Source organism: Meleagris gallopavo, chromosome 7 (genome assembly GCF_905368555.1).
Source record: "Meleagris gallopavo chromosome 7, MGAL_WU_HG_1.1, whole genome shotgun sequence".
NCBI lineage: Eukaryota > Metazoa > Chordata > Aves > Galliformes > Phasianidae > Meleagris > Meleagris gallopavo.
The window spans coordinates 19,065,837-19,080,243 of NC_139410.1; the positions used below are offsets into that span (position 1 = coordinate 19,065,837).

General features: G+C 37.4%; 2 protein-coding genes across 5 annotated transcripts in view; both read left to right on the plus strand.

Moving 5' to 3' along the window:
• Positions 1 to 7,447, plus strand: part of LOC100546043 (sodium channel protein type 1 subunit alpha) — a 63,557-nt gene extending 56,110 nt beyond the window's left edge. The window contains exons 22-26 of the mRNA XM_085227780.1: positions 803 to 856; positions 1,215 to 1,352; positions 2,553 to 2,657; positions 3,533 to 3,803; positions 4,154 to 7,447. Coding sequence (XP_085083906.1) covers positions 803 to 856; positions 1,215 to 1,352; positions 2,553 to 2,657; positions 3,533 to 3,803; positions 4,154 to 5,322 — 1,737 coding nt within the window. The 3' untranslated portion in view covers positions 5,323 to 7,447. The remainder of the gene's footprint in view (positions 1 to 802; positions 857 to 1,214; positions 1,353 to 2,552; positions 2,658 to 3,532; positions 3,804 to 4,153) is intronic.
• A 1,814-nt stretch (positions 7,448 to 9,261) lies between these two features.
• Positions 9,262 to 14,407, plus strand: part of TTC21B (tetratricopeptide repeat domain 21B) — a 31,924-nt gene continuing 26,778 nt past the window's right edge. For 3 of the 4 annotated variants that reach the window (XM_085227767.1, XM_010713689.4, XM_019617147.2), the window contains exons 1-6: positions 9,262 to 9,385; positions 9,514 to 9,643; positions 10,234 to 10,344; positions 10,890 to 11,056; positions 11,862 to 11,984; positions 14,010 to 14,167. In XM_085227767.1, the coding sequence (XP_085083893.1) occupies positions 9,287 to 9,385; positions 9,514 to 9,643; positions 10,234 to 10,344; positions 10,890 to 11,056; positions 11,862 to 11,984; positions 14,010 to 14,167 (788 nt within the window). In that variant the 5' untranslated portion in view covers positions 9,262 to 9,286. Of the gene's footprint in view, positions 9,386 to 9,513; positions 9,644 to 10,233; positions 10,345 to 10,889; positions 11,057 to 11,861; positions 11,985 to 12,016; positions 12,966 to 14,009; positions 14,168 to 14,407 lie in introns of those variants that run through there. The other variant, XM_085227768.1, reaches the window with a different exon arrangement.

Here is a 14,407-nt window from a genome sequence, read left to right on the forward strand (position 1 = left end):
AAATTGTAATGAGGATTAAATCACCAAAAACGCTCTCAGTTGTTGCTTTCATTCTGTCCGTGACTGAATGATTGCTACTTGGAAAGGCTGCCTAGTCCATGACTGTTTCAAAAGAGTAACTAATTGCTACAATAGAGAAAATGAGTTTGTCTTTCTACCATGTAGATGAGGCAATCTGCACCTCATTGTCAAACAGAACATTACACATATGGATTAGAGTCAACAGCTGTAAAAGTTCACTAATTAAATATTTGAAGCACAAAAAGCAAATTCTGTTTTTACAAGATCATCCTAAAACATAGTTGAGCATTATAGCCTCTGTAAAACATAATGCATTTAGAATGAATATAGAATCACTAAGTCAGATAAAATCTTTTAGACTAGATACAAATCAAAATTCTCCTTGATACTACAGTGTTTATCTTTTCTGACCTAATCAAATCTTTGGTTCCCTTGATGTCATCCCTTCTGATGACATCAGTAGTCACTGGTGGCACCTGAGTTACAAAGACACTGATATGGCTTTAATACGCATTTAATCTACTAAAATGACACTGCATTCTTGTGATAAATAATTAGAAATTAGTTAATTACATATTCTGCTTAATATGCTTATATAGAGACAAACGGGGTACACAACATTGCATCTTACAAGCAGCTCTAAAGAAAGCCAAAATACAAAATTGTGGATAAATCTTACATATATTATGCTAATAATGCCTGGTGCTGTATTCAGTTGCTGGAAATAGTTATATGAATTGTCTTAAAGTTATATTCTTAAATAGGTGTGTACTGTTTACAGGCTACATTTAAAGGCTGGATGGATATTATGTATGCAGCTATTGACTCGAGAGAGGTAAGTACTGAAAATATTAGTACATTAATATAGTAGTATTATACATTAGTATAAGTACATTTTATCCTTGACGCATGTCTATCAACAAATGTATCTTTATATATCTTCCAAAAGTGAATAATATGCATACAGGAGGATGAAACAGAATCAAATGAGCTAATGTGAGATTCTGCTGTGGCAAATTATTGTAAAAAATTTGAATGCAAACTATAGATGCTGACAGTAATAGATGGAATGGACAAAAATATATTGATATAAGTGACAAGGAAATAAAAGATATTTTGTCCAAGACTGCTACTTGTTCAGTTGAAATTTTCATATGAAATCTTAAGAATGATATTTCATATTTTTTCCTCAGGTGTTACAGCAACCCAAGTATGAAGACAATTTGTACATGTATTTATATTTTGTTATCTTTATCATTTTTGGGTCTTTTTTCACCCTGAATCTGTTCATTGGTGTCATCATTGATAACTTCAATCAGCAGAAAAAGAAGATAAGTATCGTTTCACTCCTCTTCTAAAGATATTGCAAAATAGTACCTTCTTATAAGTGCATGATATATGGAATGTATCAAAACTGAAAAGCTGAAGAATACTATAATATAAAATCTTACCCAGATGTTGCATACATTAACTTCATAAGATTTTACACTGTAGTGTACAGTACACACCTTTCTCCTTTCTGTTTTCAATGTTCAGTTTAATCTTCCTCAAATCATCTGCTTTTCCATGCATAAATTAATAAAATAGTGTTACAGAATCAATTCCCTGACATACTCCTGTACATTAAAGCACTCATAATTCTTCATTTTTTTCTTTATTTGGAGTGATTTTATCAGCACAAAAAGCTACTTGATTATGACAAATAAAGCATTACACTGATGGTCTCCTACAAATGCTGTTTTAATGATGATAGTATTTAATGGCTCTCCCAAATTCTATTCTGTAGCACTGAATTGAATAGTGATTTGTAGCCACTGTAGGTTACAAAGATGCCTGTTTTTTCTTTCATAGTGCAACTGTGAATCTCACTGACACGGATAGTCTGACTGTCAGCTGCTTGTCCTTAAAACTAACTTATCAGATAAATGCTTATATTGCAGAAACTGAGATTTGATAACTAAGAGATCAAACATCACACTAATGAACATCATCTGTCTTTGAAAATATTTGTGCCATTTGAATTTTCTGGAAAAAGAAACAAACTTGCATGCACAATGTTTACTAGCACAAATTCTCCTTACCATTTTTCATCAATAATAGAATTGAATTATCAGAAACTTTTGTCTGATTGCTACTTCACCAAGTATAGCTTAGTATGGAAGTTAGTTTTCTCAAGTCATTGAAGCTGGCCATTCCATTCTCTTTTAACTTTCTGTTGATTCTAACATAAAAATGCCAGTAATCCATGCCGATTCTAGAAGATATCCATGCTGCCTAACAACCTCTGAATTCTCTGAAGATGTTACATGTTCACATGGAAAAAGGTTAGCAGAGAATAGTATAAGGTAACAAACATCAGTTTTCTCACTGAATCGACTGTCATTTCTCCTAGAGTATTTGGTGCATTTTAACAAGACAATCACAGTAACACATATATAATAAAAAAATGTGTTAATCACATTTCACTTTAAAAGCTTTTTCGACACTGCATATAAATTTGATTGTAACCAGCTTTGATTTCATGTTTTTACTTTGGAGGTCAAGACATATTTATGACAGAAGAGCAGAAGAAATACTACAATGCAATGAAAAAATTGGGATCCAAAAAACCACAAAAGCCTATACCAAGACCAGGGGTAAAATTATTTCTATACATCAGGCTAATAGCTTCTTATGAAGAGCTCATTTTTTATCAGTATAGAGAGAGACTCATTTACAAATTATCATCAACTGATTTATCAGTCAGCAAAAATGGAAAATGCGTATGCTGCTCAGCAAACTATAAGCAACATATCTTCTTTCAAAAACTGTATTTAAAGTTACCTACCATTCTCTTGGCTTATCATCTATCAGTCATAATACATTATAAAATCCTTATACTTAGAAAAACTATTTGGTGATTTTTTTTTCTTTTTTTCTTCATTTTCTGGATTTGCTGTGTTATGTTTCCTGAAAATTTCAAGCAAAAATGTTCAGAATAAAAAGCAATGATTAGTTGTTTGGTCAAAGCTTAATGATTTCCCATTCAATTACTTGAGATTGTTTTAAAAGGAATGCAAAGATAGTGAAGTCAAACACTCCAAAGTTGTAATACAGAAGTGAAACTGATTACATGATTTCCACGAATCCATTTTCATGTCTATGCTTAAGGGACTGTCTTTAATCACACAATCTCATTCTATGTTTTTCTGTAAGCACTCAATTTTATTCATTTCACAAAACAGAAAGTGTATGAGGCAAAAGCTTGCATGGAAAAAGAGATAATGATGAATTCAAAATCCAACATGTCATGATTATGCTAGGTAGCATACAAAAAATACAGAAAAACTAAAAAACAGGCTGAACTAATCTGTTTTATTCACTTTGATTAATCTATTTACATTTGCTAGATATATTTTTATGGAAGCCTTATTGGTTTTACTACATATATTTTTCTGTTTTCTTCTAATAAGAAAAGAAAAAATAATTACAGTCTGTAATGGATGTTTTGCTTTTTCGTTTTCCTTCTCAGAACAAGTTTCAAGGCATGGTCTTTGATTTTGTGACACAGCAAGTATTCGACATTAGCATCATGATTCTTATTTGTCTTAACATGGTCACCATGATGGTAGAAACTGATGACCAAAGTAAAGAAATGGAAAATATTTTATACTGGATAAACTTGGTGTTCATTGTCCTTTTCACTGGAGAATGTGTCCTGAAATTAATTTCACTCCGCCATTATTATTTCACTATAGGCTGGAATATTTTTGATTTTGTCGTTGTCATTCTCTCAATAGTAGGTAAGTTTCATTTATTAACCTATAAAGAGGGTAAAATGAATATAAATTGAACTTTTACTCAGTAGTATTATATGGCTGGCTTTTGCTATTCCAAGGCTTCTAAGTAAGTCTTGCATGTTCTCATTTTATCTAATAATTTACCTTATCATCATAATTGTTGTAATCATTCAAAATACATTGCACTTGTAAATATTAACTATAACTGGTAAAAAGAAATTATGCAGGTGCAATCTACAGAATATTTTTAATTGCTGCACAGAACATCAATTTTAAAACTATTTTTCTAAAATTATCACTATAATATGGAGAGTGTGGTAATATATTCTTGTTTATTTTTCCTCCTATTTTAGGTATGTTCTTAGCTGAGATGATTGAGAAATATTTTGTGTCCCCTACTTTGTTCCGAGTCATCCGACTTGCCAGAATAGGTCGCATCCTGCGTCTCATTAAAGGCGCAAAGGGAATCCGCACTCTGCTTTTTGCTCTGATGATGTCTCTTCCTGCTTTGTTCAACATTGGCCTGCTGCTCTTCTTGGTCATGTTTATCTATGCGATATTTGGCATGTTCAACTTTGCCTACGTCAAGAGGGAAGCTGGAATTGATGACATGTTCAACTTTGAAACATTTGGCAACAGCATGATCTGCCTATTTCAAATTACCACATCTGCTGGCTGGGATGGCTTGTTAGCCCCAATTCTTAACAGTGGGGAGCCGGACTGTGACCCTAACAAAGCTCACCCAGGGAGCTCTGTTAAAGGTGACTGTGGCAACCCTTCGGTTGGGATTTTCTTCTTTGTCAGCTACATCATCATATCTTTTCTGGTGGTGGTGAACATGTACATTGCTGTCATTCTGGAGAATTTCGGTGTTGCTACTGAAGAAAGCGCTGAGCCCTTGAGCGAGGATGACTTTGAGATGTTCTATGAAGTCTGGGAGAAGTTCGATCCAGATGCAACGCAATTCATGGAATTTGAGAAATTGTCTGATTTTGCAGCAGCTCTTGAGCCTCCTCTTCACCTTCCCAAACCAAACAAAGTCCAGCTGATTGCAATGGATCTGCCCATGGTAAGCGGTGACAGAATTCACTGCCTTGACATCTTGTTTGCTTTCACAAAGCGTGTGCTAGGAGAAAGTGGGGAGATGGATGCTCTCAGAATACAGATGGAAGACCGATTTATGGCATCAAACCCTTCTAAAGCTTCCTATGAACCAATTACAACAACGTTAAAAAGAAAACAAGAAGAAGTATCTGCTGTCATTATTCAACGTGCTTTTAGACGCCACCTATTAAAACGAACAGTAAAACAAGCCTCCTTTATCTATAACAAAAACAAAACTGAAGGAGGGGCTGGTCTGGGCATTAAAGATGAAATCCTTATGGACAAGTTAAATGAAAACTCATTTACAGAGAAGACTGATATAACTGCATCAACAGCAGTTTGTCCACCTTCTTATGATCGTGTAACAAGGGCAGTCAAAGAAAAGCACGAAAAGGAAGACAAAGATGTTCAGAAATAAATAGCAAGCAAAATCATCTATGTGCAAAGTAGTTCATAGCCTGCAAAGGTCATGTGTTTGTGTCAACAGGACTCCTGCTGGAGGTCTATGCCAAACTGACAATTTTTACAAACATACTATACGTTAAAGGTCAGTGCCTATTAAAAGACAGCGACCCCTCGTCAGTAACTGTGACTGTGACATGGGGAAACAACCTTGACAGGATTTAACTGTTCTCACTACCAGCTGACACTGCTGAAAAGGAGAGAAAAAATGGCTACTCAGGCTGTAGGGACCAGCTAAGGAGTGCAAACCAAGTTCTAGTTGTGTGTTTAGCGTGAAACAATACAATAACTCTATCCACTGTTTGCATTTCAACTGCCACATACATCATATTTTTACAGATCTGTGTTGGTGGATTTATCTTTTTTTTATTCATATGTTGTTTGTTACATGTAACTATTTTTGTAAATGGGTCTTCTGTTGGGAAAGGGGGTCAAGCACTACTTTACAGGTATAAGAGCCAGGTGTTCTACTATGCGACTAATATACACACAGAAATGATTTGCATGAAGGCATGCTGCACTTATAGACCATGCATGAAAATAACATTAAGTCACAAAGAACAACTGATTTTAGCTCAGTGTTTCTGGAAAGGAATAATAAATTCTGAGGTGCTTAATTAATGTATTCATGTTGTATCGCGTCCGAACCAGTACTGGTATGCCTGTAAAGTCCCCTGTAACTCACAAAAACAGTAAAAGCAGATGTTTGTTTGTTTGTTTATTTATTTATTTATTTATTTAGCACAGACCATTAAGTTTCAGAAAGTATAGATTTCTTTCTGGGTCTGGAGTCACAGATTCTGTCTTTGTCAAATGTCTTTCTGCATAAAAACACTAAATGAACCTGCCCAAACTGCCAAATTGATCAGAAAGAGCCCTTAATAATGTTGTTCTGCTTTATCCTGCAGTATTGTTTAGCCATCTTCAGCTCTTGGTAAGGTTGATGTTGTATGTTAATGAAAAGCCCTCTGCTATGTAAATAGTAATTTTTAACCTGTGGTGCATGTTTGAGCAAACAGATAATGACCTGAGCACATTTATTGCATCAAATATGTACCACAATAAGTGTAATGTGCAAGCTTTCAACAGGTAAAATTATGTATTATCTACCATTATAGATAGTTTGGATGCTACCAATGCATGTTTATATTGCCTATGCTGCTGTTCCTTTGACTGTCCAGGATTCTTAAAAATGGGAAGCCATACATCAGAGCTAAATGAAGTAAACTATTCAACAAGACCTCATACCTCCATACCATTAAGCAATATTTTGCAGCTATTTAGGAGCTTATTTTATTTACATTTTTGAATTTTCAGTGAAAAGCATATAGTGTATATCCAAACTGTACAGATGTTGAAAACTACTAGACCTGTTGAAAATAATGTTAGAATTTTATAAGCAAATATAAATACTGTAAAAATCATTTTATTTTCTTTTTCAGCATTATGTACATACAACAAGAACTGAATTTTATCTTCAGGTTGACTCCACACCATTTCTTTTTACTTTCTGTCTGCAACACTTTTTCACAGAAGTACTCCAGAGAACATGCTATGACTAAAAGAACAGATAGCTGTAGGTCTTATTTTTTTACTATATTTGCAAACATGTCAATTCTTTATGCAAAATAAGTTCATAATTTGCTTCTAAAACTCTAGTTATTTGTTGTTTTTTTTTTTTTTGAAGTTGGAAAAAGATGTAAAGTGTTAATTGAATGTTTAAGCAGTGCCTGTGTAACAAATTTTCAAATACACTCTTCCTTTTGCAGAATCCTTAGTTTTTTTCTCATGTTTACATACTTTTTAAAAAAAAATTATTTATAGTGCAGTTCTAAATGTTATCATGGGTCCACGATATTTTTTTCACAGAGAGAAAGTAGCAGAACCATATAATCAAACACATCAGGACATTTTATGTTCCTTACACAGGAAAATTAAATATAGATTACTTTTATTAAAATTATTGGCAAATACTATATTAGTGAACTGCATGCAGGAAAATGCTACTATTACCCTAAGTGAAGCTAAATAACATTATTAATGTGCCGAAATAATAAAGATTACATTTTTTATTGTATGCTTCTTTTGTCGTTATTATCTGACATTAGTTTAAAAACAGTATGCTTTTTAAAATTTCTAATTAATGCATGTCAAATACTGAGCATGATGATTCTGTGTTTCTACAGTACTGCACAGAGTAACTCCATGAGCCACTTCCTGCATGGGAGTCCTCAACGGACAAGTATTACAGCTGTCCTGAATGTGCCTAGGAGGCTCACAGGTAGTAAACTGAATATTATTTAATGTTCTACCTACAGGTTTTAAAACTTTGGTTTTCTCAAAGAGGTAACTTTTAAGACAGATGAGAATTATGTCACTTTCATTTCAGTTTACAGGTAATAGGAAAACAAAAATAATTGTTTCTCCTACCTATTTCAGGTTTTCAATATCAAAGAAGCTGAAATGTTGCTTCAGTACAGGTAGAGTACCTTGAAATTTTTTAGGAGATTTCTTTGAAGGATCATCCTGGATAAGGAAAAAAATTATTCTTACATAATACTTCCTTAGCAACTTAGGACTTTATAAGATGTGAACTATGGGGTAGAGCCATATGGGCTGGATTCATTAGAAAAGCTTACTCAAAGCAGTCTCGGTTCAGAAAATCAGCTTCACCTACTTATTCAATCCAACACTGAATTAGTCATACCTACTTCATGCGTTGCTACAGGCTTGGGGCAGAGTGGCTGGAGAGCTGTGCGGAGGAAAAGAATCGGGGGATATTTGTTGAAATTGTTCTGTCAGGGGAGGAGGATACTCACCTTATCTCTCTCTGCAACTGCCTGAAAGGAGGTTGTAGCAAGGTGGGGGTCAGCCTCTCCTCCCAAGTAACAGTGACTGGATAAGAGGTAAAATCCTTAATTTGCACCAGGAGGCTCAGGTTGGATATTAGGGAAAATTTCTTCTCAGAAAGAGTGGTGAGGTGTTGGAATGGGCTCCACAGGGAAGCAGAGGGGTCACCGTCCTTGGAGGTGTTCAAGAACTGAAGGGATTTGGCACTGAGGGATGTGGTTAGTGGGCATGGCGAGATGGATTGGGGATGGACGAGATGAACTTAGTGGTCTTTTCCAACCTTAGCGATTCTTTGATTGCATTCTCAGATTCTCTGACTGGTTTGCTCCTTTTATTACATGTCATTACTGTTGGATCTTCTAGAGAATGCTTTGCTTATGTGTCGGAGGGACAGCACATCCCTCCTAAAGCAAAGCCATTCAGCAAGAATTGTTGCTGATGCCTGGACACAATGGACAGTGCCTTCAGTCCAAATGGAAAACATGATTTTTACTAAACTCTTCCAACTCTAATTCACTTGAATGGAAGAAATCAGGAAAAAAAGAGAGATAACTTTCTGTATTTGATTTCATTACATTGGTATTTCATTGCTGGAGAGCTTTACAGAGCCTAAAGTGCTCAATATTGTGGTATACAACAACATAACTGGAGCATGAGGCAGTCTTATGTCAGAACAAATGTTACAGCCAGCCATTTAGAATTCCGAGTTCACCAGCACTGGCGGCTCCAGTAGGCAAGCTGGAGGAGGCTGCGCCTGCAGGGCCGGGGCTGGGCGGCTGATGCAGCCGACAGGACGGCACTACGCGCACCGAGACCCCGCGGGCCTTGACGCGCCACGGGAAGAGGCGGGCACGGCGCAGCCCAGTGACAGGGACCCCCCCACCGGGGCTTGTTCAAACCCGCCCTCCCCGGCCTCACAGCCAATGGTAACAGCCTCTCGTGAAGTCGTTCCCGCCCCTCTCCCCTGAGAGTCCGGCTTGTTCCGGCGCTTGCACAGTTTTTCTTCCTGTGTTTCTCCCGCCTCTTTTCTCTTGGAGCCAATGGTAGGGCGCGCTCCTGCCAGCTAGCCAATGGCAGCGCCGCTGGGTTCTTTCCCGCCCCTTCCGGCGGCCTCGCTCTGGTGGCGTTGGCTAGCAACGGCGGAGGCGATGGACGCAGCGGTGCAGCGGGTGCGTGCAGCGGGTGCTGGGGCCGGGAAGGTGCTGAGGGCAGGGGGCGCGCGCGTCGGGTGGCGCCAAACGGGGCCGGCCGCGGGTGAAGCGTTTGCGTGAGCGAATCGAGTTCGTCTCTCTCGCAGGCCCTGCTCAATTACTACTGTCAGGAATGCTACTTTCACCACGTTCGGGCCGCGGCGGAGGAGGCGCTGGGCCGGCTGGGCAGCGACCCGGTGTTCCATTTCTACCGGGCGTACGGCGCGCTGCGCACAGGTAACTCGGAGCGCCGCCTGCCTGCTGTGGCGACGCTCGGGCCGTGGGTGCTCCGCGTGTGGTACTTAATGAGTCCTCCCACCCTCCTGTTCGAATGAGGCAGCTATGAAGCGCGCGGTGCTGGAGAGAGGTGTGGGTCTGTGTTCCTCAGTAACTTTGTGGGCATCAGTCAGGCAAATAGTTTCCTTGGAGGTAATCTGGAACCTAGTCGTGTACCCAGTGCTTTGTGTCACAAGAATTGGTTGGTTTCAGTGCAGCTGTGCCTAACATTGTACCCATCTGCACGTGGGGAGCTGGGGGCTGGTACTCGTTGGGTACTTTTACAAGTTTGATTAGCAGAAGCCATATTTCAGGCTGGGTGATCTAACACATAACTTCTTTCATGTTCTTTGCGCTGAAATGCTTTTTCGTTCCTTGTGTTTGTTTGAAAAGTGTGCACAAACAGCTAAAAATTAACGTAATTGATGAGGAAAGATATTTCAAAAGAGTTGGGAAAAGCACAGAAAAAAAATTGAGTCAGGAGTTTTTGATACTGATCTTCTTTGTTCTCTCAAAGGCTTTGCAGCTTATTTCGTTCTTGCTATCACTAGGTGATATCCAAGAGGGTATTCGACAACTGGAATCCATTAAGAACAGACAGGAGGTGTCACTTTGTGCAATGATGGCACTGATCTATGCCCATAAAAAGAGCCCTAATCCAGGTATCCTCGTTAAAACGATAATGGCTTATGTTTTTAACAGCCGTATGTGAAGACTTGAGAGTTGTAGATGAATTCTGCGTAACTTTAAAGGATATACCCCAACTTTGCTTTTAACATAATATCTTGTACTTAGAAATTTATCAGGACTGTAAATAAAAATATCAAAATACAAAGCTGTGAAGAGTGAAGTCTAAATTTTAAACACTGAAAAAATCATTTACCTGCCAAGGTGAAAAATATTTTATGGAGGAAGAGATTAAAATCAGGTTGCTTTCAATTCTTATTTCCTATTGTCTGTCCGGTATCAGTCCTTCTGAGTAAAACTGCAAGTTTATTAATAAGTCATGAAAGCCAGGCCATTAATATATTTCAAGTTACCTTGGTGAATGTTGAATGAACGAGTGAAATAGCTCTGATTAATGACTCTGCTCTTATTTCTGTCTCCATTGACTAATGCTTTAAGATCATGTATTTCAGTACTTTCTGAAATAAAGGAACAGAAATTAATGTGGGCAAAAGAAAATATTTGACATTTGTCTTTTCAGATCGGGATGCTATTCTAGAGTTGGATACAAAACTGAAGGAGCAACGAAAAACAGCAGGACAACAGGCTCTTTATTTCGCTGGCTTATTTTTGTGGCATCTTGGTCGTGAAGACAAGGCCCGGGAATATGTTGATAGGGTGATCAAAGTTTCTAGTGGTGATAAAGAGGTAGCCTTTTTTTTCTGCATAAAGTAGTAAGAGGACTATGTATGTACTATGAAGCTAGGCTTACTACACTGATGGTATTTTGATGTTCCTTTGATGAACTTTGTGTTTTAATACTTTAACATCGTAATTGCATTTGACAGGGATGAATAAAATTCCTAGTGACTTTTTTTGAACATATTAATTGTCAGTTAGTAAATCAAAGTTCTGCATTGGCCAGTGGAGGTAATTTATGGTTATGTCAGTTTTGTTCTTGCTAGGAGTTGTTATCATGATCAGTATCAAAGCAACAACAAAAAATTGATTATGTCAGTAGAGAGAGTGTCATCTCTTCTGAATCTACAGATTCAAAAACCCAAAGGGTTGGAACAGTTTCAGCAGTTGTTAAAGACAGGTTTTGCCTTTACCTGAATGTAATATAAAATCTGTGTAACTGTTGTATGTAGCAACATCTTCTGCGTTTATAGAGACACTGACAGATACTGTTTTAAGAATCTTTAATCCTGCTTAGTTTGTTAATCTAGATTTGCTCTATTTTTGCTTTTAATCCTTTAAATTATTTAATCCTTACATTATTTGATTAATTTGAGTTTGAATTAATTTATGAATGAATTACTAATGTTTTAAGTTGTGTACTGGTTACAATTTCAATCATATATTTTAGATTATTAATTAAAAGCTTCTGACTTTGATCTCTCTTTAAGTCTCATTTGATAGTATGGTTCTTTCCATTTATTGTTCTGCATAGCATACTTCTTTGTAATTAACTGGCTAATAAGAGCACCAATGTATACAAGTTTTTTTGCAGGGATTGATTCTGAAAGCATGGCTTGATCTCACTTGTGGGAAAGAAACTCATATTAAAAAAGCTGTGAAGTACTTTGATGAAGCACTGCAGGAAGGGAATGATGTTTTTGCTCTCCTTGGTAAAGTACGTTTACTTTGATTTTAACACTTTCTAAATGTGTTAATGTTTCCAGCGGAGGGCCACAAAGATGGTGAAGGGCCTGGAGCATCTCCCCTATGAAGAAAGACTAAGTGAACTGGGTCTGTTTAGCCTTGAGAAAAGACGACTGAGAGGGGACCTGAACCAGGTCTATAAGTATCTAAGGTGTGGGGGACAGAGTGGCGAGGCCAGTCTCTTTTCAGCAGTGTGTGGAGACAGGACAAGGGGAAACGGCCAGAAACTGCAGCATAGGAAGTTCTGCACAAATGCAGGCAAGAACTTCTTCACGATGAGGGTGACGTAGCGCTGGAACAGGCTGCCCAGGGAGGTTGTGGAGTCTCCTTCTCTGGAGATAGTCAAGACCCGCCTGGACACCTACTTGTGAGACCTGGTGTAGGGAACCTGCTTTGGCAGGGAGGTAGGACTCGATGATCTCTGGGGGTCCCTTCCAACCCTATGATTCTGTGATTCTGTGATACTGCAACTTTTTGTTAATAATTAGAGCTTGCTAATGATTAGAGCATGTGCAAGAAGTGGAGATACAGCTCAGTCATATTCTTTTTGTTCAGTTGACTAGATTTTTTTTTTTTTTAAAGCCTTTAGTGGATTTTAGCAGAAACTAAGTGTGAGTCACTTACGCAATTATTTGAGGAATATAAAAGTTACCAAACAAAAGAGTTCTAGGACAATAAAAATAGCTGACTTTTGCATTTCATTTGGAAACAGCCTGATTTAAATAGTAGCTAATTGTACTGAGTAGCCAGGGTTCATAAGAATTCTCACTTTCTGTCCTGATGAAGACAAAAGGACAGGCAGCACAGTGGTAAATAAGCGATAACTGTTCAAGTGATGAGTTTTTTTCTTTGAGTAAAATTAGCTTCCAAGTGACACCTTACGGCCCAATAGGCACCGGTGTAAAAAACGATGGCTACGATGAAATGCAGTCAGTCTGAATGTAAACACAAGGTATGATTTTTAATATGTGCACAAGAAAAAAAACTTTGAATTCATTTCTTGCATATGAATAGATGAGTTTTGGTACCATCTGAAAATGTCCAGGTCAGAGGAGTTTTTCACAGCAGATGCTTGTCCACATTATAGAACTACTGTGTGCCATAGCAAAAATTAAAATAAATAAATAATAATAATAATTAAAAATATATATATATATGGTAGTTAAAACACTGCAATGGGGTTGTCTGTGAATGTTTTTGTCTTTTTCTAAGTTGTCATTATTCAATTGCTTGTTTTGAGTGTGAAATATAGAAGACTATAGCTCACAGCAGTGCACAAAGTATTTGGGTACACACGTGTATGTGTTCAATTACCAGTACATTTAAAAGCGTTATTGCAATTAGATTTTAGGCAGATAATTGTTGCTGTTACTTAAGAAACTGTGGTAACTTTTATGTTTGCACTATGGCTCTCAAAAATATGAGATCAGGTGACATGCACACAAGCACCTGGAATATAGTAAGTGAATTTTAAGCTTCGAAGTAAAGTTGAGGACATGAGCCCTAAATTGATTTCTACTCAGCGGAACTCATCTTAAGCTGATACTACTTCTGATGTAGTCTTGTATTTGGAGTGCTGTACAAAGTACTTAAATATTGTTAAGTGTGGCAACAGCAGCGTCCTATGGGGACTGAAGATTTTGGCACATATCTCAACTTTTGAATAAGTTGTGCGATCTGTTGGTTATGTTCAATATCCTGAAATGTTTAAACTGCTTCAACAAAGGTGGTCAAAAGCTACTAAAACAATGCCGCTCTAAAGCTATATATAACATTTTTCTTGTCAATGCTGTGCTAAAGTTAAACTTGAAATAGAGGTGCTTACCCCACACGGTATTTTACACTTCGTCTTTTCATATTTCTGTTGTATGATAATTCTAGCTGATGCTGAAGTAAAACGCATATTGAAAAATGGTTTCTGTACGAAAGGAAATTCTGTATCTTCCCACTTCTGTCAGTGCACAGGATTTGATGTAATTTTTCTTCCTTCCATTAGACACAATATTTTGAGATCCGACAGAATTATTCAGGAGCTCTGGAAACAGTGAACCAGATAATTGCAAACTTTCCAAACTTCCTTCCTGCTTTCATAAAGAAAATGAAGCTACAGCTAGCCTTGCAGGACTGGGAACAGGCAATTGAAACAGCACATAGGTTGAGTATGAACTAACACCTTGATTCTGCTTTTTATATGTTTAGACTGTAAGAATACTTTGGAAAAAGAACAGTTTTAAGTAAAGTATATTAAACAAAATGAACTTCAGTAAGAGCCTTGCCTTGCAATTGTATGTGGGTGCTACACGTGAACCCATTCTGCAGGGAAGAGGGAGGGTCTCTGTTGAGGCAGACCTGGCGTGACAGAAACTGTGATTTCATATGAGAAGTGTGATTTAA